General features: G+C 43.7%; 1 protein-coding gene across 4 annotated transcripts in view; it reads left to right on the top strand.

Moving 5' to 3' along the window:
- The first annotated feature begins 1,108 nt into the window (after window positions 1-1,108).
- Window positions 1,109-19,505, top strand: part of NUP153 (nucleoporin 153) — a 78,419-nt gene continuing 60,022 nt past the window's right edge. For 2 of the 4 annotated variants that reach the window (XM_075921223.1, XM_075921222.1), the window contains exon 1: window positions 1,473-1,797. In XM_075921223.1, the coding sequence (XP_075777338.1) occupies window positions 1,699-1,797 (99 nt within the window). In that variant the 5' untranslated portion in view covers window positions 1,473-1,698. Of the gene's footprint in view, window positions 1,345-1,472; window positions 1,798-19,505 lie in introns of those variants that run through there. The other 2 variants (XM_075921224.1, XM_075921221.1) reach the window with 2 other exon arrangements.

Raw genomic sequence — 19,505 nt, 5'->3', positions numbered from 1 at the left:
TTTCCCATATGAACTGTTTGTTAAAGTTTTTTAATTTTCAAATGCTTTCAGATTTTCCCAAGGAAATGTGGGCATTTTCAGTTTGGGGCTGTGGAATATCTCTATAGTTCAAGTGATACAAATTTCTTTGTTCCTTCCCAGAAACTCTGCAGAAGATGTTTCCCGGGGTCTTCAGTTTATCATAATATGAAGTGAATTGGGATATATTTTGTACTTTCATTGACTGCTATTTTATAGGCTGTCAAAAGAATATATGCTTGGTTATGGCCAATTTGATACTTTTCTAAAAAGATAGTTTGCTTAATCCTTTTTGGCCTATTCCACCTTCTCCCATAAGATGTGAGTCTTATGAATCCCAGAATTTCATAAAACTGTTGTAATACTTTTGATTCTAAATTTCCCCCTTCATCTGTTTGCTGATTACCTGGAACTACAAATCTGGTGAAGAATTTGGTCACTAAAACCTCCATAGCTAGCCCAGCCTTTTTGTTTGTTACTTATTTAGATTCAGGCTACTGTGTAAAGTATAGCAATCCATCTCCCATATTGGAGAGAGAAACAAATGAAATTAATGACTGTCAGAAATGATTGATTCTTTCACAAGTCAATGAAGGCAATTTGTAGGGCAATATCTTCTCTATAAAGCTAGCTGGAATGATATTTTTATATTTTACACCCTATTTCACATATTTGTAAGTATAATGGACCAGAGCAATCGTGGATATAAATCAGAATCACTTCATTGGCTTGTTTTAAGCACCTCTTTGACACTTTTTGGTTTGTTTTTATTACAATTTATATAACTTGCGTGACTACATTTTTACTACACCTTACAGGTCTGGCTTCACCTAGAAATAGTGCTGACTCTTGTGTGTCACTTGTAAAGGACTTATTTCCGTTAGTACATCATGTGCCTTTCCGTGGTCCTTGCTCTGCCCGGCACCACCCATAACTCCGCCCCTCCCTTTGCACTGTGGCGGGTTTTATAACACCAACCAGAATCTAGCCCCCAAATAATTGGTTTATGAGCCAAGGCTGTTAGGGTCTAGTAGCAGACGTGACTCCTTTCCCACGTGTTCGGAAGCCTACCACAGAGAGGTCGGGCGCTCAATAAATCATGACCAAGCCTTGAAAATCGCAAGATCTAAAGGACGATACGGGGGGGCTGTCCTGCTTATTTGCCTTCAGGATTTTCTCTGCAACCTGTGAGGGGGTTTTTGCTCAATGCCCGCTGCGATCAGCTTCAGGAAAACCACGCAGAGCCTGAGCCGGGCTCGGTCTCCAACTACCTCCTCCTCCCTGCCCCGCGCCAGCCTCTGCGCTCCCCGAAACTACACTTCCCATGTGCGTTCGAGGCAGGGAACGCTCCTGGGGAAAGTCGCGTCAGGATGACGCATCCCGAAGTGCGCGAGTTAGTGACGCGACGCGCCCGGGCGGGCGCTGTGTGGTTGGTCGGACGGGGAGGGGGGAGGGGTGCACGGACTCGGCCGCGGCGCGGGCGGGACGGAGCCGGCAGCAGCGAGCGCGTGAGGCCCCGGAGCCCGCGAGACAGGCCTCGCGGCGCGCGGCGGGGGCATCGCCATAGAGACAGTGACAGCACAGAGAGGAAGAGGGCGCGGGCGGCGCGGCCGGGCCGCGGGGGGAAAGAGGAGCGAGCGGGGGCCGGGCCCGCTCTGCGCCGGGGGGCCGGATCCCAGCATGGCCTCGGGCGGGGGCGGCGGCGGCGGCGGCGGGGGGAAGATCCGGACCCGGCGGTACCACCTGGGCGCCTCGAAGCCCTACCCGAGAAACAAGCAGGTGAGAGGATGGGCCGGGCCGCGCCGCTCTGCCAGGCCCAGGCGGGGGCTTTGACTCACAGCGGCCCGCGGGGTCTGGGAGCCGCCGGGCGGGGTGAAGCATCCCCGGGCTCTGCAGGCCCCACGTGGTGTGGGGCTGGGAGTGGGCAGCGGTGGGGCGAGTGGAGGATCGGGCCGGCGCGGGGCGCTGCGTGGCGGGAGGGCGCTGGGGGCGTGTGAGGAGCCGCGGCTCGGGGTGGAGGGACGAGTGAGGCTGGGGGGGGGGGGGTTCCTGCGAGGCGGGATGTGCGTGTGTGTGGGAGGGGGCTTTTCCCCGGGGCTGGGGGTGTGTGTCCATGTGCGGGGGTTTCCTCTCGGGCAGCGGGGAGGAGTTTGAGGGATTTCCCTTGGGAGCGCGCGCGGGGTGTGTGCGTGTGTGGATGTTTTAGGGATTTCCTGCCTTTTTTTTTGGTGAAGCTGGGAGGGGTCACGGGAGGGAAGAGGAAACGTGTTTAGCAGTTGGTGCCATGTGTGAATTCACCCCGTCTCAATTTGCCTCAGACAGTTTTGTCGGTGTGGGTGGGGGGGAAATAAAAGCACTGGAAGGAAAAATCTGGAGTTCGTTTCCTGTCACACAGACGAGCGGGTGTAGGCTGCAGACTTTCCCAAGATGTAAACTTTTTGATGCCCACCCTGTTATACTTCTTAGCCTTTGGGGTGATATAGCTACGCTCTTTTTCTATACTACCCAATTTACTACAACTTACTGGTTGCTTTCTGGCTCAGATTGCCAAAAGGTATTTATACATCAGCAGGAATAATTTGGGTTTACTGTGGGATAAACTTTATACACAATCAGGGCAAACTACTAGATGACATTAGCTTAAATAGGTATTTAGTTATAATGCAGTGAATTTTGATATTTGAATGTCTTCAAAATCAAACTAGCCAATTCTTTCATCTACAAATTTCAAAATATCTTACAAGCCACTTTGTAGGGGCAGTATGTGGTTATTTGTCCTTCTTACAAGCCACTTTGTAGGGGTAGTGTGTGGTTATTTGTCCTTGTGATCATTTCAGTAGGCTACAAGTTCATAAGCTTCAACCCCTCACTATAAATTTTTCTAGTACTGCCATTCCATATATCTCTGTTGTTAGCACATTGTGGGTGGTAATAATATTAAAAACTATTTTAATTGGTTTTCCAAGTCTTGCTGAAATGGTGGCTAAAGAACACAACTTGTTTATATATTACAGCACTTTGTATTAGTGGGAATTTTTCGGCAAACAAAAATCCAGAAACTAGGTGGGATTGGTTGAGGACAGGCAAAATAGGTCTTTCATTATTATTGTGTTTGCTCCTAGGTGTTTTAAGGTACTTGTATATTTATCTATTGTACAGATCTTATCTGTGTAGGTATATATGTATTTATACATGAATGCAAAAACTAGGTTAATACATTATTTAACAAGTAATCTGAAAAGCTAGGAAGTTCAGTTATGTTCTGTTTTCATATACAGTGAAGAGCTATATTACATAAATTTCATAAGCTGCTATTTCTTAAAATAATAGAAAGGAATTATTATTTTAAAAAAATTAAGTATACATGTACAATTGCATAACACTGTTATGCACCTGTCCCTGAAGCTCTAGGACAGGGGTTCTCAATCTTTTCGTTTCTGAGGCCTCCCCCCAAATATGCTGTATAAACTCTACAGCCTACCTATGTCACAACAATTGTGTGGGTTCTATTTCATATAAAAGCTAGGGCTGTTATTTGGGGGGTAGCAACCAGGGCAGTTGCCCAGAGCCTCATGTGATGGGGCCTGCGAAGCTAAGCTGTTCAAGTTTCATGTTAATGTTTGGGTGGTGGGGCTTGGGTGGTTGGGTTTTAGCTTTTTGTCCCTGGACCCAGTGAGTTTAATGATTGCCCTGCTTGGCGGAGCCCTTCAAACCTGCTTCTGTCCCTTCAAGGAGCTTTGGACCTCTGGTTGAGGACTACTGCTTTAGTAATTTAATGACATCTAAACAGGAAAATGAATTTCTTCATGTCTAAGTATAGTATTGAATAGGGATGTTCAATGGTTAAGTGATAAGAATGAGGCTTAATGGTATGCTTATTAGTTAACCAGCCTTTGCCAATTAATTTCAGCGATAGCCGCGTCAGACTGGAACATCCTTGGCCCTGGAGGGGGCTAGTAGGCAAGGTGGTGGGATTCCACCGTCATAGTGGGACCTCACAGTGGGGTCAGGAGTTGGGACTGAGGATAAAACCATTAACTGGTTAAGTGTTATCTTGTAATCTGTTAACTGTTTTAACTTCCTTAGTATTGAAGCATTTATGTAAAAGCTAGCAAGTACTGAAATAGCAAGTGATGTATATGCTAATCACAGCTAATTGTCTAATTTCCTCGGTGCTTGATTTCACACCTATTTTTGTCCTCACAGTTGGTGACAAGTAGGGATATAATGTTAAAAGGAGGATAACTGGGTTATTGCTAAAAACCTCAGTGGTTAAACGCACCCACAGTGGCAGTCAGCTCCCCAGGAGCCAGTGTACTCCAGTAGCTGGCTTTTAAACTGGTTTCTGGCTGCTGTCCTGCCGCTTCTGGTGCTCACTGGCTCCTGTCTGCTACCCTGTACTGCTGCCTTTGATACAGAGGCAGCAGTATGGGGCGACAGCCGGCCCCTCAGGTGTAGAACGGGTGCCTGAGTGTAACTGAATGTTAACCAGTAAGCTCAGGCTTATCAGTAAGTTGTTTACATGGTTACATGTTTACATCCTTAGTGACCACAAAAAGTTGTATTAGTGGAGATCTGCTACTTGGACATAACTTTGTTAGTGTTTTCAGTTATTAAACATGCTTAGTAAACTTTATCAATATGTAGGTTCCACATCTTGCAGATGCATAGTTATAGAACTTGTGGTGCCATGAGAAGTCTTGTTTGCCTGAGTGGGACTACTTGGGAAACATTACTTTTGTGTGTGTTTTTTGGATCAGATCTTAATGAAAGAAAATAAACTAGTCATTTTTCAGACTCTGTAGTAGCTGCATGTTGTCATCATTAATTGTGTCATTCTTAATTTTATGCTGGGTTTTTTTTAAGCTTAAGAATAATAATGTTTGCGTATTTTGTATGTCACTACATATTTTAGTTCAGTAGTAGGTTGGTGAAAGAAATTGAACACTAACAGGTTTTAAAGTTTGCCTTCTTTCAAGAATTGGGCTGTAGTTCATTTCAGCTCATGTTTTATGTTTAGAACCATTCATACATAAGTGGCAACCCTGCTATCAAGAACATACCTAATCATGATTCTTGTTAGTAGGTATTAACACTTTTTCCGCTGTCAACATAAAAAATGACTCCTCCTTTACAGCACCTAGCTACACTGAGAATTTTAGCAATTGTCTTGTATTTAGTCTAGCAGTTGTTCTAGTAATACTGGAAATGTTACTGTAGAATAGGTACAGACATTTTTACCAATTTTCATCTCTCAACTAGGGATGTAAAAATGTAGTTTAAAATGTAACCGTGTGACCACTGAAAATCATAGCAGTTACACATGTTGCAGGCTCTGCAGTATAAACCTTAAATAAGCTTTATATCACAGAGCCTGCAGCAAAGCCTCCACCGGCCCCACTTCCAGGCAGTCAGTGGGTAACTTGCTGCAGGAGTGGGGAAGGACAGCCAGGTACCTTTGAACAGAGGTTGCTCTCAATTCTCAACTTGCTTTACATATAGCTTAACTTAGTTTTGTGAAACAATTAATAACATGGTTCATTAGTGTATATCAAGCAGGGAACTCATATTAGCATGCAGTTTCAGCACAAATGTAGATAAGATTGAAGATTCATAAGTTGTTATTGGAATATATTTCATGTCTGTCTCAAGGCTTATATTCTTTTATTCCCAGTGGAAGAATAAAGTTTGTAGTGCAGAAAAGTCCTTTCTGAAGGGGAGCAGTAATGTTTACATCCTGTTGATGTATCTTATTCTATTAATTGTATCCATCAATTTAAAGCATGAGAGACTCTGACGAGGAATATTTCTAAATTGTTTTGTCTATATTGCTGTTTCTGAAAGTGGTCAGTGGACCACTGCTGACCTGCAGAAAGTTGACAGATCACATGGTTCAAGCTCTTCTGTTTTTTTCAGCTGCTCCATCACATGAAAAACATCTAAAAATTGATTTACTTTTTCATAATATTTCTGATATTGTATTTAATGCATAAATATTGTGAAAGGGTGGTATTCTGCACAGTCCTGACACAGGTGAAAAAACGGTCTTCAGTATAATCTTTCTGTTAATAAAACATCTGCTAAGAAAGATGGAAAATTTCTTGGCCTGTAAAATACAACATTTTATAAAATACTAGAAGATTTACCTGATGTTGCTGGGGTCCTTAATTTTTGTTTTTTGGAAAATAAAATGAAGATTTACATACTTCATTTAAATCATTGCTCTGGGATGGGACAGAAGATGAGGGGTTCAGTAAGCAGGCTGCTCTGGAAGAGAGGACTACCCCTGCCCTCTCACCACAGCAGTATCTGGTCAGGTGAGACGTGCCTCTCCATGACTGCTGCAGCTCCAGCCGGGGGAGGGGTACATATCCTCCAGCTAGGACAGGTCCAGGTTTGTCTGATCCATGCATTCCCCAGCCAGAGTGAGGAATGTTGCAAATTGTGCACTTTCCCTTTGCTGTATGACAAAAAGGAAACAGCCAGCAATGTTCCTGTATGAATCGGAGAAGGGGGCTTCAGCCCCACCTCCACCCCCCACAAAGGGTGCCTAAGAGGTAGGCAGCTTGGGGTTAGGACAGTCCTGAATTGGGCAGGGGGCAACCAGCTCCTTTCACCTGCCTGGTGGTTCTGTTTCTTTTCTGTATACAGTAAAACTCCAGTGGTCTGGCACTCCTGATAGTCCGGCACCATCTGGAACCTGGAAGTGCTCTGGGCAGCTGGACAATTGGAGCTGCTCTGCCCCCGGGCTTCCCCGAGTCAGCCACTGGTCAGTTTCAGCAGTGGGGATGCCTGGGGCAAAGCATTTGGGGTGCTGCCAGGTTGGTCCTGTAGCGACGCCCCTCGGCCCCAGGTGTCCCCGATTCAGCTGCTGGTCAGTTTCAGCAGCGGCTGACTTGGGGAAGTTGAGGCAGAGCAGCTGGGGTGCTGCCGGGTTGGTCCCACAGCGTCGAGGGGCGCATCCACCCCAAACCCCTCACAGCTCCCCCTCCCCCCCGATAGTCCGGCATATCTGATAATCCAGCACCCCCTGGGTCCTAAAGGTGCCGGATTATCGGAAGTTTACTGTAGTTCTTATGAGAAGCAATCCCATTCCAGGCACAGCCCATGTTTCTGGCACAATCAAACCCTTACCTTGCTTTAAAATTATGACAAAAGGAAGCTGACTACCAAATTTGGTGGCCCTAGCTTTTACCATTTAAGAGGGGTTCTTGGATAAACAGACTCTCTCAAATATATAGTAGCTAAACTTGGTAAATCGTGGCTTACATTTTTAAAAATGTTAGCTAATGTGTGTTAAAATCCTAATGTAGACAAGGCAGTTCTAGTTTTAACACAGGTTAATTGCAAACCCTAGACTCTGAAGTAGTGAATTATTTGCTGTCAATCTGGACAGGATTTGAACAAGTGACCTGGCAGTGAAAGACTCAGTATCTCATTATCACCCAGATCAGTGAATCTTTAAGGTCATTTGAAATAGCAGTTGAAGTCTGCTTAGGTTGTATGTGTGTTGAAATTAAAAGTCGTAAAAGATGTTAGTTTCTCCCTCCACCTTTAAATAAAAATGTCAATATTTTTTTCTTGCAGCTTGAAAAGAAAATAGGTTGTTTTGTTAGTTTGCCAGTATATTGATAGGTTGGTAGCAGAGTTACAGAAAACTGTAGACTATTTCCAAACTATTTGGATAAAACACAATTTGAACTTTTCCTCTCATATGATTTTTGGGTCCTTGGAGAGACACATTAATTTCATGTGCGTCTCAAAGTATATGCAAGCTGTTGGTTTCTTTAGTTAATCTCTCTTCAGTTTCGCTTATGCAAATTCTTCATTGCAGGGTCTGGTGTTAACATGAAGATTCTTTATATAAAGTGAAGAATGTATACACTAACACAGTGTTTCTCAACCTTTTTTTTAATAAAGTGTCCCTTTAAAAAATATAAAAGTACCCCCAGAGCCAGGCACCCTAGCCCCTCCTCCACCCACTCTAACCCAATGCACCCACCCTTCCCCCAGAGCCAGGCATCCCCAGCCCCCACTCTACCCAGTGCATTCACCCAGAGCCAGGCACCGGACGTATGGTAACTCTACCTTTGAAGTGCCCGTACCTGCCTTCCGGCTTTGCCTTGGCAGCTTGACTGCAGGGAGTAAGTTGCCTGCCAGCGCTGTGCTCACCGCATGGGGCTGTATGCTCCCAGCCCGGCACCCGGGGGCAACAGCACCCCTCCCCCTCATCTCGCTATGCCACTGGTGCAGTGGGGTCCTTTGAAGCAAAGCTTATTGTGCCTCTTCACTGCCTTTTAGCTCCTCTTTGCAGCGCCACGGGAAAGGGGTGATGGGCATGCGTTGTACTGAGCTGCTGGGGGTAATGTGCATCTCCAGGTTTAGTGACGCTCTCCGCTGGAGCACCCCAGGGAGGCTGCCGGAGAGGAAACGAACTAGGAGAGGCAGCCATGGAAGTGATTTCCTCCCCCTACCCCCCGGCCTAACCCCACTTTCCAACTTGGAACTGCCCTGGGTTTCACTGGAGCCGCTGCTGCAGCCACATGCTTTTCCTGCCAGGCGCTGGGGCGCATGCACAGTGGCAGTTAATGTCTGGGCACGTAGCTCTGAACATTCAGTTTGATAGGCACATGCCGTCACTCCCTCCCCAATCCCCTTTGCAGGGCAAAATCCTGGACATTTTTTGCCAAATTTCACTTGTGTTGAGGTACCCCCCAGACTTCTCTCACGTAGCCCTAAGGATACGCGTATCACTCGTTGAGAAACACTGTACTAACATATTCCATTTATGGTTTTTTTTAACTGAATTCATCACTGTGGTGTTAAAGACTGTTCTACATGAAAGTTACATTGTCTTAAAAATATTAAATTGAGAATCAAGTGCACTTCTCTAATATAGCGACACTTACACTGATATAACCCTCACTTTAAATTATGGTCTCTCAATTTGGAAAGCAAGGGACATATATTTAAACTTGTATGTATATTAATGAATTATAGTGTATTAATTAGATCAGTTTTAATGGACTTAAACTGGATTACTCTTAACATAGGCAAGTCTTTTGTTGCCCTCCAGTAGTGTATTAAGTGACACAACTAGCATCTGTATTGAAAATGTAGGAAATAAAGGAGCAGTGTCCTAAATCCTCAGTGTATGATGTTACTTATGGCTTCCAGTGTGCTCACCTCATGTTAATTAAAATAAGCAAGCTGCTAATGAAATCTTAAACTTACAAATATAAATACCCATTTTACTACTTGTGTGTATTATCATTAATGACATTAACTAGTCCACATTTAAAATATATTTTTGATTTTTTTCACTGTGTAATCTTAACAACATTGCCTTAGTACATAAGATTGTTGGGGGAGGGCGAGTTAGACAAAATACTTGTGACTGCTCATGTTTGCATTTAAATAGTTTGAATTTGGATTTGATGTTCACACCTCATTGAAGTGAACAGAACAGGAGAGCTGTCATTACCACCTTTGCTGCTGTTAGGCCGCATACATCTTCCATATAGGTGAAGAGCATGTTGGGGCACTTTCATCTTTGCCAGCAAAAAAGAAAATCAAGGCTGGTCTGTATTACACAGGTTACACCTACATGTGCAAATCCCAAGAATAGATTCACTTAAACCATTTTCAATCATATATCTGTTTAATGTAAATCAATTTAAGCTGAACTGATATAAAAAAAGTTTAAAATGGTTCATGTTTCTGTATTAGGGATTTACTCTCGTGTAACTAGATCAATTTTAAATCAACCAGTGCAATTTTTATAATGTAGAACAGTCCTTTATATTTTTAACAGTAGGTCAGAATGTGCAAAACACTCCAGGTTGAATCAGAAATGGTAGACAGCCATGATGAAACAGCAGAATCTTCCATTTTTACAACCAGAGATTTTTCTTGTATGCTTTCGTGGGACCTTAAAATCTCCCTTAAGCAAATTGTCCAAGTGACAGTCCTTGTGTATATCAAACTGGTCTGAGAATACATAGCAGGATTAGACAAAACATAGGTTTTAAAATTCTTGAACACTGACTAAAGTAATTAGAATGTCCACTGTTGTTATCCAAAAATGAATTTTGGGTCCCAACTCTTCTGTTGTAGACAAAGCTGCTATATGATGCTTAAAAGTTGACAGGGGGTTATTGAACCACACTAAAAATTGTAAATGGCTACTGAAGATAAATCATAATAAAGATGATTTTTCAATTACTTACCTTACTAAAATATTTCCCATTTTGCCACTCAAACTTAACAAGGTGCTGCTTCTAAATAAGGGCTCCATACATGCAAAGTTTCAAGCTTAAGTCTAGTCTACACTAGGATTTTACATGGGAATAGCTATATCTTGCTAGAATGAAAATATCATACCCTGCCTGAGAGATGTAGCTATGCTGACCTAATCCCTCAGTATAGACAGTGCTAGGTTGATGGACAAATTCTTCTTGTGCTAATGGAAGAATCCTTCCCGTTGGTGAAAATAGTGTCTATCATGAAGTGCTACAGAGATTCTGTCTTCACTAATATGGAGGACTCCTGATTGAACTAGAGGAAATGAATACATAATAGGATTGTCAAATTCAGTTTTTTTACTCTCAATAGCCCCATCATGTATCAGTTCAGTCTGGATTGGGAAGGGAGGAAAAGACTTCAGTCGAGCACTGATTCTTGAAGAGTATCTGTCCTGTACAAATTATGTTAAATCATATACCTAGACTAAATAAACAAAAACAAACCAACTGATGACACCACTTGTAAGCAATGAATAATTTTCACACTATAGACCATGCTATAATGTTGAAGGTAGGGATGTGAATGACTAGTCACTCTCCCTCCGCTCCTCCCCCCGCCGCTGTCTCTATCCGAAAGAGGGAGCAAGGGGGGCAGGAGGGGGTCCTTCAAAGTGGCAGAGCCACATGGAGCCTGGGATCAGCTGGAGACTCCCCCATTGTCCCCGGGTTCTATGGAGTGCTTTTATGTTTGAAGTGTAGCAACAGTGCTAGGGCTGTTGCTACACTTCAAAGGCAGAAGTGCCCTATCGACTAATTGAATAGTCTGCAAAATGCATCGACTACTCGATTAGTCAGTTACTCAAAATTTAACATCCCTAGTTGAAGGCACTTATGAAGTTCTGGGCAGTTAGATGACAGAGTCAGTGTTTAAAATGGTGAGTTTATATTAATGCTTTCAACTGGTATTGCTGCAACGGTAATGAAAGAATAAAAATTGTAAGTGTTGGGTGGGCATAGTGGTCTCTTATTAGATTCATGTATACATAAGAGTGCTAGGACCCACTCTCTGACAATATTGTTGATATGAATTCTGAATAGAGCATAGAAAAAAAACTAAATATTTGGGATCTGCCCACAAAATTAATCACGTTCAGACATGATTGTGGTTAATCCATATTACAGCAACTTTTTTCCTTTCTTCCATACATAGATAATATGTTATCGAAGTTTTAATCCTGGTTGATATTCTTACACACATGCTTAATTGTGTCAGAGAATACCATATATACTCGAGTATAAGCCGAGTTTTTCAGCACAGTTTTTGTGCTGAAAAATGCCCCCCTCGGCTTATACTCGAGTCAGCATCTCGAGAACTGAGGCGGGCAAAGCCTCAGAGGCGCGGGACCCCCCCGCGGCTGCGGCTTCAGTCTGGGAGCCTGTGGTCTGCTGGGGACGGTCCCCAGCAGACCACAGGCACCCAGATTGAAGCGGCAGCAGCGGCGGTTCCCCGCGCCTCTGAGGCTTTGCCAGAGCACAGGCTCCCGGACTGAAGCCGCAGCCGCGGGGGGGGTCCCGCGCCTCTGAGGCTTTGCCAGAGCAAAGCCTCAGAGGCGCGGGGAACCGCCGCTGCTGCCGCTTCAATCTGGGTGCCTGTGGTCTGCTGGGGACCGTCCCCAGCAGACCACAGGCTCCCAGATTGAAGCGGCAGCAGCGGCGGTTCCCCGCGCCTCTGAGGCTTTGCTCTGGCAAAGCCTCAGAAGCGCGGGAACCCGCCCGGTGCCCCTGGTCTGCTGGAGACGGTCTCCAGCAGACCAGGGGCACCGGAGCAGCTTTCGCCCCGACTTCCGGGGCTAGACCCGGTATCTATCTTCATTTTTTACATTTACCAGTAGCTGCCTCATTTCCTACCCTAGGCTTATACTCGAGTCAATACTTTTTCCCAGTTTTTTGGGGTATAATTAGGTGCCTCGGCTTATATTCGGGTCGACTTATACTCGAGTATATACGGTATTACAAAAGTGCATTTCCTATCCGTCCAGTCACAAAAAATCCAGGAAATTGCCAGTTATGGTACACTAACATCGAGAGCGGGTTCAGTTCATGAAATTTATTGCTGTAGTCCATGGGTTTCCAAATTGGGGACCGTGCCCCCTGAGGGGGCATGAAGAAATTCCGGGGGTGGGGGGGGGTGCGAGGCAACCCAGCTTCTCTCCCTCTCCCCCATCAAGTTTTGCTGCACCAATCAGTTCCTTTTCCTTTTTTTTTTCCCCCCCCCCTCTCAACAAGTTTGGCTGCTATTTTTTGGGAGGAGGGATGTGGGAGCGTGAGGGTTTTTCAAAAATCAAAAAGGGGGCGTGATGCCAAAAAGTTTGGGAACCACTGCTCTATTCTCACCACTTCCAAACCTTCAAAGACTCTATTTAACAAAGAAATTTCTGCTGTTGCCAACTGATATTGGCACAATTGGGCGTCCCTAATAGACAAGGTTCTAGTGGCTTGGATTAGCTTTACAACTACATTAATTAAGCTGCTAGAGCCTTGTATGTGCTTGTGCTTCCACTGTTGCCAGCGTGTTCAACTGACCCTGTAACAACATTAATATGAAATTCATTTGTAAACAAAGCTATAGATTATTCACTTCTACAACAAGCTTTCACTTCCCATATAAAACTACTCAGGAAACACACATCCTTTTTCTCCAAATCACAAAGAAGTGCAAAGGTTTAATTATGATTAGGGATGTAAATTTCTATTTAATCAGTTAACCAGTTATGTTTAATCAAATGTTTAACCAAAAAACTCTTAAAATACTGGTTGTCCTGTAGCACCTTGGAGACTAACCCCCCAAAAATATGTATATATAGTATCATGAGCTTTCGTGGGTACAGTCCACTTCTTCAGATGTGGGGCTGGAGGACCCGCTGCAGGCGGGGGCAGCTGTGGCCAGGCTGGAGGGCATGCTGCCAGGCTGGAGCAGCCCTCTGCCCATGGTGAGTGGGGGGCTGCTCCAGCCCCTGCTGGTTAATCGTAACTGGTATGCATCACCTGGTCAGTGTGTTGCTTCCCAGCTAACCATTCACATCTCTAATTATGACTCAGCAAAGTATATGAAGATGAGCATATGTTACTTCACTGTAAAAGTATATGAGTGTTATAAACATTCAAGGTCCTAATTGAGGTTTGCACGTGAAACTTGTGAAGTATGCTGTGAAGACCAGAACTTTAACAGGGTTCAAAAAGAACTAGATAAATTATGGAGGTTAGGTCCATCAATACTTATTAGTCAGAATGGCTAGGAGCAGTGTCCCAAGCCTCTGTTTGTGAGAGGCTGGAAATGGATGCTAGGAGAGGGATCACTTGGTGAGTACTTGTTTCTTTTTATTCCTTCTGGTATTGACCATTGTCCACAGACAGGATACTGGGCTAGGTGGAACTTTGTTCTGACCCAATATGGCCGTTCTTATGTTCTTTTGTGTGTATGGGGAAAACAAGTATTTTTAGGGAGGCAGTAGCAGCAAGTGATGGATTAGGAGGTTTTGGATTTGAGAGTGAAGAGTTTGTGAAGGTAGCAGAGAGGTTTGGCCTTAAGGTAGCAGAGAATAATAGGGGTAGTAAATAAGGAATGCTGTGATAGAGCATGAGAAGAAGACAGGCTTTGGTTAGTGTGTCCTTGTCTTCTCCATCTAACAGATACTCTTGTTGGATGCCTGTATCACTGTGCAATGAAGAATTTGTGCTGAAATAATGTTCCCAGCAGACTTTATTTTTTCATGCAGAATTGAACAGCTGGAGCCCTAGCTACCCAGGCCAGATGGCAGGAGCTCCAGCGACCCATTCTCCAGTATACCTGGACTTCTGGTTATTCATTCTGGTTCCAATCCCAGTTAGATGAGATAATCAGGGTTCCACTGTACTTTTATATAATGTATTTTAATATAATGACTTTGTTTAAATTAAACATTTCATTTCCCTGAAACAAAAGATAACTATCAACAAAGATGTGTCCAGCTCAGTATTAATATGCCTAGCAAGAAGCATTTCCTGAACCTTGTTTTTGAGTCTATTGTTACAGACATACTTGCTGACAGGTATCTTTAAATAAATTACCAAATAATTGAAACTGACATGATAATATTTGTTTTTTGACAAGTAAAATTTGCAGAATTTTAAAATAATGTTCAGAATGTTTAATTTTTTGATGCAGAATATCTCCAGGAATAAACGTATGTGCAAGGGTCTCAATTCAGCATGACTTTTCTCCTCAGCAAACTGTCAGATCTGGCATGTGGAGAAAGCAATAATGTTCTTGTGCTTCCCTGGTTTCTTGATTTCCTGTTCTTGCACCTGCCCTATCATGGTTTCTTCCTCCTTCTGCACCAGAACCCCACTACTCCTCACTACTCTACAAACCTTGCTCCCCTGTAGGTTGACACAGTCTCACTGCAATTTTTTTCCATCCCTTGGCAGCCCTGATAGCTACAGTGGCTCAGAGCAGGTCTACATGATATGATGCTAAAAGTATTGGTTTGTTATGTATGCCAGTTACTTCTCACTTTTTTGAGTGCTGATCCTTTTGGGTATTTACTACAAATCTACAGTGGGCCTATGACCTAAAACTCTTCATTAGATGTGTCTGTTGGTCTGCACCTTGCACCTCATCATGCTCTCAGATGAGGACAGAAGTGCCAGTTTAGACTGACTCTTCCCCCCCCCCCCCCCCAGAACCTCCTGTGTCCATTTGTCTCCTCTTCATTCTCCTACATAGAGTCTGTAAATATTATAAACAACATTTTAGCTGGGATAGTTTAGTTTAGTTTTAGTACTCATTCTTGGAGGATTGGTCCCCCTCCATTACCTTCTCTTTGTCTTGTTTACCTATTTTAACCCTTTTCTGGCCTGCCTCTGGGGTCTGTCTTACTGGTGAGTGACCTGCATGACACCTGCCTGTATTGCTTGTGTTCACATCTTCTTGAGATGGGGCATCTTTGCTTTTTCTTTCCATGTATCAAGTAGTCTCATGAACTCAGACTCTGAAAACATTTAATGTAGCTTTCCATGAGACCCTGCTTGTATCTTGGGTCCTCCTGCTTCCCTTCAGCCTTTTTGGAGTCACTGGGTAGTATCCCACTGGCATCTGGTACCAGCAGTTCAAAGTACTTCACACAAATCTTTGAAAAACTGTCTCACCTTCTACCACCTGAGACTTTGCACTTCAGAACAGGTGTACTCGCAGTTGTTGTCAGTCAGGTGGGGTCCTCCCGATGAGTTCCTGACAGGTCTCTGGCTCCATCAATGATGATAACCAGAAGGCTGCTTGTATGTGTGCTCAATGATGTGTGCTGTGTTGATTTACACGTTAACACAGCAGACTTCAAGAGAGCCCCCAAAGACCACAAACCAAATAAGGATGGAAGGTGCTGGGCCAGATTTATTGTTAAGAGAAGTACAGTAATAGTTATCAGTAGACATTACTGAACCACTACGTGTATGTAATCCATTACAATGGAATGACTCAATCAGTGGGTGGTCCCACTGCCCCCAGGTCAAAGACTCGCCCCCCCCCCCAAGACACCACTTTATATAGAGATACAAACAAGTTACATGTGACTCCTGATGTGCCAGATTGTCCCCCTCTGCCGTTGTCAGGTTACCACCCTCTGTTGCTACTTAGATACCACCCATCTCCCTTACCTTGTGGTTTGGTTAGATCATCTCTATCCATCATGCTGTTATTTTAGACCCTTTCCTGAACCTGGGTCTGTGTCTGTGGAGAGTGTGGGTACCAAGGTCTTTTTTTAATGAACAGGTGTTGCCAGGTGCTTTCAAGCTATGACCAGTACCAATTACTGTTCTACACCTGGGCCTGTTACCAGTTAGTGTTTTACATTCTCAGCTCTGTTCATGACAAGTTCTGTGAGCAGGGGCCTGCCTTTTGCTCACAGCTTGGCCTTGCTTTATATTAGCCAAGTGTTGTCTGTTGTTAGCTAGGCCTCAGGCCTGTACTACATGGGCTTTTGTTTTAGGCCTTCATCTTCCTACAACAGCTTGTACTAAAGAAGACTGTTTAGATTAGGGATGTAAGCGACTAGTTGAGCAACTAGGCTTATTAGGTAGTCAAGTCAACTAGTTGACTATCCGCCTCTCTCCCCACCCCTTGCTGCCTTTGTATCAGAGGCAGCAAGGGGGGGAGAAGCAGGAGCTGGTGCTGGAGAGAGCTGACTTAAAGGCTGGTTCCCCCCAGCACTGCCTCCGCGGAGCTGCCTGCCTCCCCCCTCTTCCCCCCAAGCTGCTGCCTGTTCATCATTTGAAAATGAGCTGGTATTGACTATCCTTCCAGATCCCCCACAAAGAACCATCATCCCAGACTGCTTCCAGATGCACTCCCTCTCCCTCATGTCCTTGCCAGCCAGCATTTGGTGCCTTGGGATTAATGGTGCATCTTGTGGGGTCCACTTCAATACCCCTAGGCTACGTCTACACTGGCCCCTTTTCCGGAAGGGGCATGTAAATTTCACCAGTCGTCGTAGGGAAATCCGCGGGGGATTTAAATATCCCCCGCGGCATTTAAATAAAAATGTCCGCCGCTTTTTTCCGGCTTTTAAAAAAGCCGGAAAAGAGCGTCTACACTGGCCCCGATCCTCCGGAAAAAGCGCCCTTTTCTGGAGGCTCTTATTCCTACTTTGAAGTAGGAATAAGACCCTCCGGAAAAGGGCACTTTTTCCGGAGGATCGGGGCCAGTGTAGACGCTCTTTTCCGGCTTTTTTAAAAGCCGGAAAAAAGCGGCGGACATTTTTATTTAAATGCCGCGGGGGATATTTAAATCCCCCGCGGATTTCCCTACGACGACTGGTGAAATTTACATGCTCCTTCCGGAAAAGGGGCCAGTGTAGACGTAGCCCTACTCTCCAATCCTTATCTCTTTAGAGGCACCTGAATATGAGGACCTTGTGTTCTGCACGCAGCACTGGTTACCACCAGATGAAGAATCATAGTCAACAAGGGAGAAAACAATGGAAGATCATCTGATCCAAAAGTGAAACTTTGTCTTCTCCACATGAAGCACCATCAGCAGCACCTCCCTTTATTCCCAGATTATATCAGGATCCCTTCTAGAAAATCACAGATGCTCTCCAAATTCCACTAGGAGTTCCAGGATCCAGCCTGCATATGGTTGCATATCTACTAGGCTACATCTCTGTTTTAAATGTCAGTCGAGATTGATGAGGCCATCATGGAATCTACCAGAGTTACCTTGCACACTTCTGCAACCTGTGTCCCAAAGAGGGCTGACAAATAACTATGGTCTCCTTACAGGTGTGGAATTTGTGTTTTCCCACCCTACCTCCAATTCTTGGGTGGTCCAAGCAGTTACAAAAAGAAGCCATCTACCTCAGCCCAAATCCACTTAACCAAATACAGATACCAAAGTACTAGACCTCTTTGGAAGAAAGCTGTTTTTGTCAGGTTAGCATTCTGAATAGCGAACTACCAACTTCAATGTCTAAATATGAGTTAGTGAATTTTAGCAAGCTCCCTCAGTAAAACATATCTTAGTTCCAGGTCCTCCTGGAGGAGGGAAGGCTAGTGTCAATATCTTGTTGCCAGATGTCCCTTTTTGTATTGTCACAATCCATAATCATGAGATGGGTGTCATGACTGCTGACCTTGGGCTTCCACAGGGCTATCCAAACCACGCTTGAGGATGTTCCATTTGAAGGTTGTAATCTCATTAGGAAAAAACTAGCAATTCACCCTCTCTTCTCTGGGTACTTATTCTTTGGGACTTATTCATGAGAGGGACATTCTGTCTGGGAGGGATGGCCTTTTATATGATGGACTCCAGCTCTTATGCAAGGTCACTGGAAGAGTAAAACTGTTGACCAATAGCTGGACATTTATATATGTGGTGACAAAATTTTTTATAAGAAGTGGACTTTGGAAAGGAACTCCTAGCGGAAGTGATAATTTACAGATCTCACCACTTTTAGAATTATGAATCCTATTACTTTGATTTAGCTCTCCCTTGCTGTTGCCTTACCTGTGGAGAAAGAGAAGGATAGCTCTTCCATTGAACTCATAAGTAAGCATTTCAAAAGCTAATTGAGCTACTTTTTCTACAGTTTGGAAAGGAAGGGAGAGGAGAGGTCTGTCACTCCTATCTTTAAATATTATTTAAGTGTTCAGATACTATAGCGAAGGACCTAAATAAGCACATAACCAATCTGAGATGGTTTGGAAAATGTATTCTGGATGATTTTATGTTCGGTGCATATCCAAGTATTTGTCAGGAGTGTTATACTCTACTTTGCCATCTTGCCTCTTACTACTTTGCTTGTATTTTAAATAAAAGCTCCAGTTTTGGTCTGAAATAGTTTTTCTTTTTGTGAGGAGAACTAATGCCATTGGTTTTGAGCTGGCTATCCATTAGTACTGTTCTAAATTTCATTTTGTTCAGTTGTTTATGTTCTGTTAGTAGTATAAATCTAATACTCTGGCTGCCAACAAAAGATAGTGTTAGATAAATTGCTGGTCTGTCTTAGTGTTGCCAGGGATTCCTCTAAATTTTTCCTTGCATTTTGGTGTAGTGCCCATAACAGTGGTTAAGATGCATATGAGTATTAAATTATATCATTTGTCCTTTTCAGTATTGTAATTGATGACTGTCTTAAGATGTTACATTTAGCATGTGCTTTGATAGTAATTTGTGGTGCCTGCCATTGATTAGCATGGAAGATTTCATGCAGCCTATTGGGTCACATTTTCCTGTCTTATTTGGTTTTATGAAATGTTTACACTATAATACGATAGGCTGTAAACATAGAATATATTTACCTAGACAAAAACACTCAATATTGGGGAGCTGGGCAGAACAGGATTTTACCAGCTGGTAACTTGAATTCTTCAGAAATGTGAATAACTGGGTCTCACTTCTCTTGTATACACTGGATTGCTGGTAATGATGGGCTAGGTCTGTGCTTTGCAGATATGCAAGCAGTGCTAAAATGTAGAACATTGTAGTATCTTCTCTGCAATGTTTGGTTCTAGTAAACATCTAGATAATTTTAGTGTTTCCAGATCTCAGTTTAAAAAATGGAAAAAAAACCCCAAACAAACCCCAAGCTGATATCTAGAGACGCAATCCTTCATTCAGAATTTTAGAAACAAAATTTTGTAAGTATTCCAATTTCCCTACATGAAGCAAACATTCCAAAGTATTATGTAATTGGTGACATGCCAGTAACA

Source organism: Pelodiscus sinensis, chromosome 2 (assembly GCF_049634645.1).
Source record: "Pelodiscus sinensis isolate JC-2024 chromosome 2, ASM4963464v1, whole genome shotgun sequence".
In the NCBI taxonomy this organism is placed as follows: domain Eukaryota; kingdom Metazoa; phylum Chordata; order Testudines; family Trionychidae; genus Pelodiscus; species Pelodiscus sinensis.
This window is presented reverse-complemented; position numbering and strand designations above follow the sequence as displayed.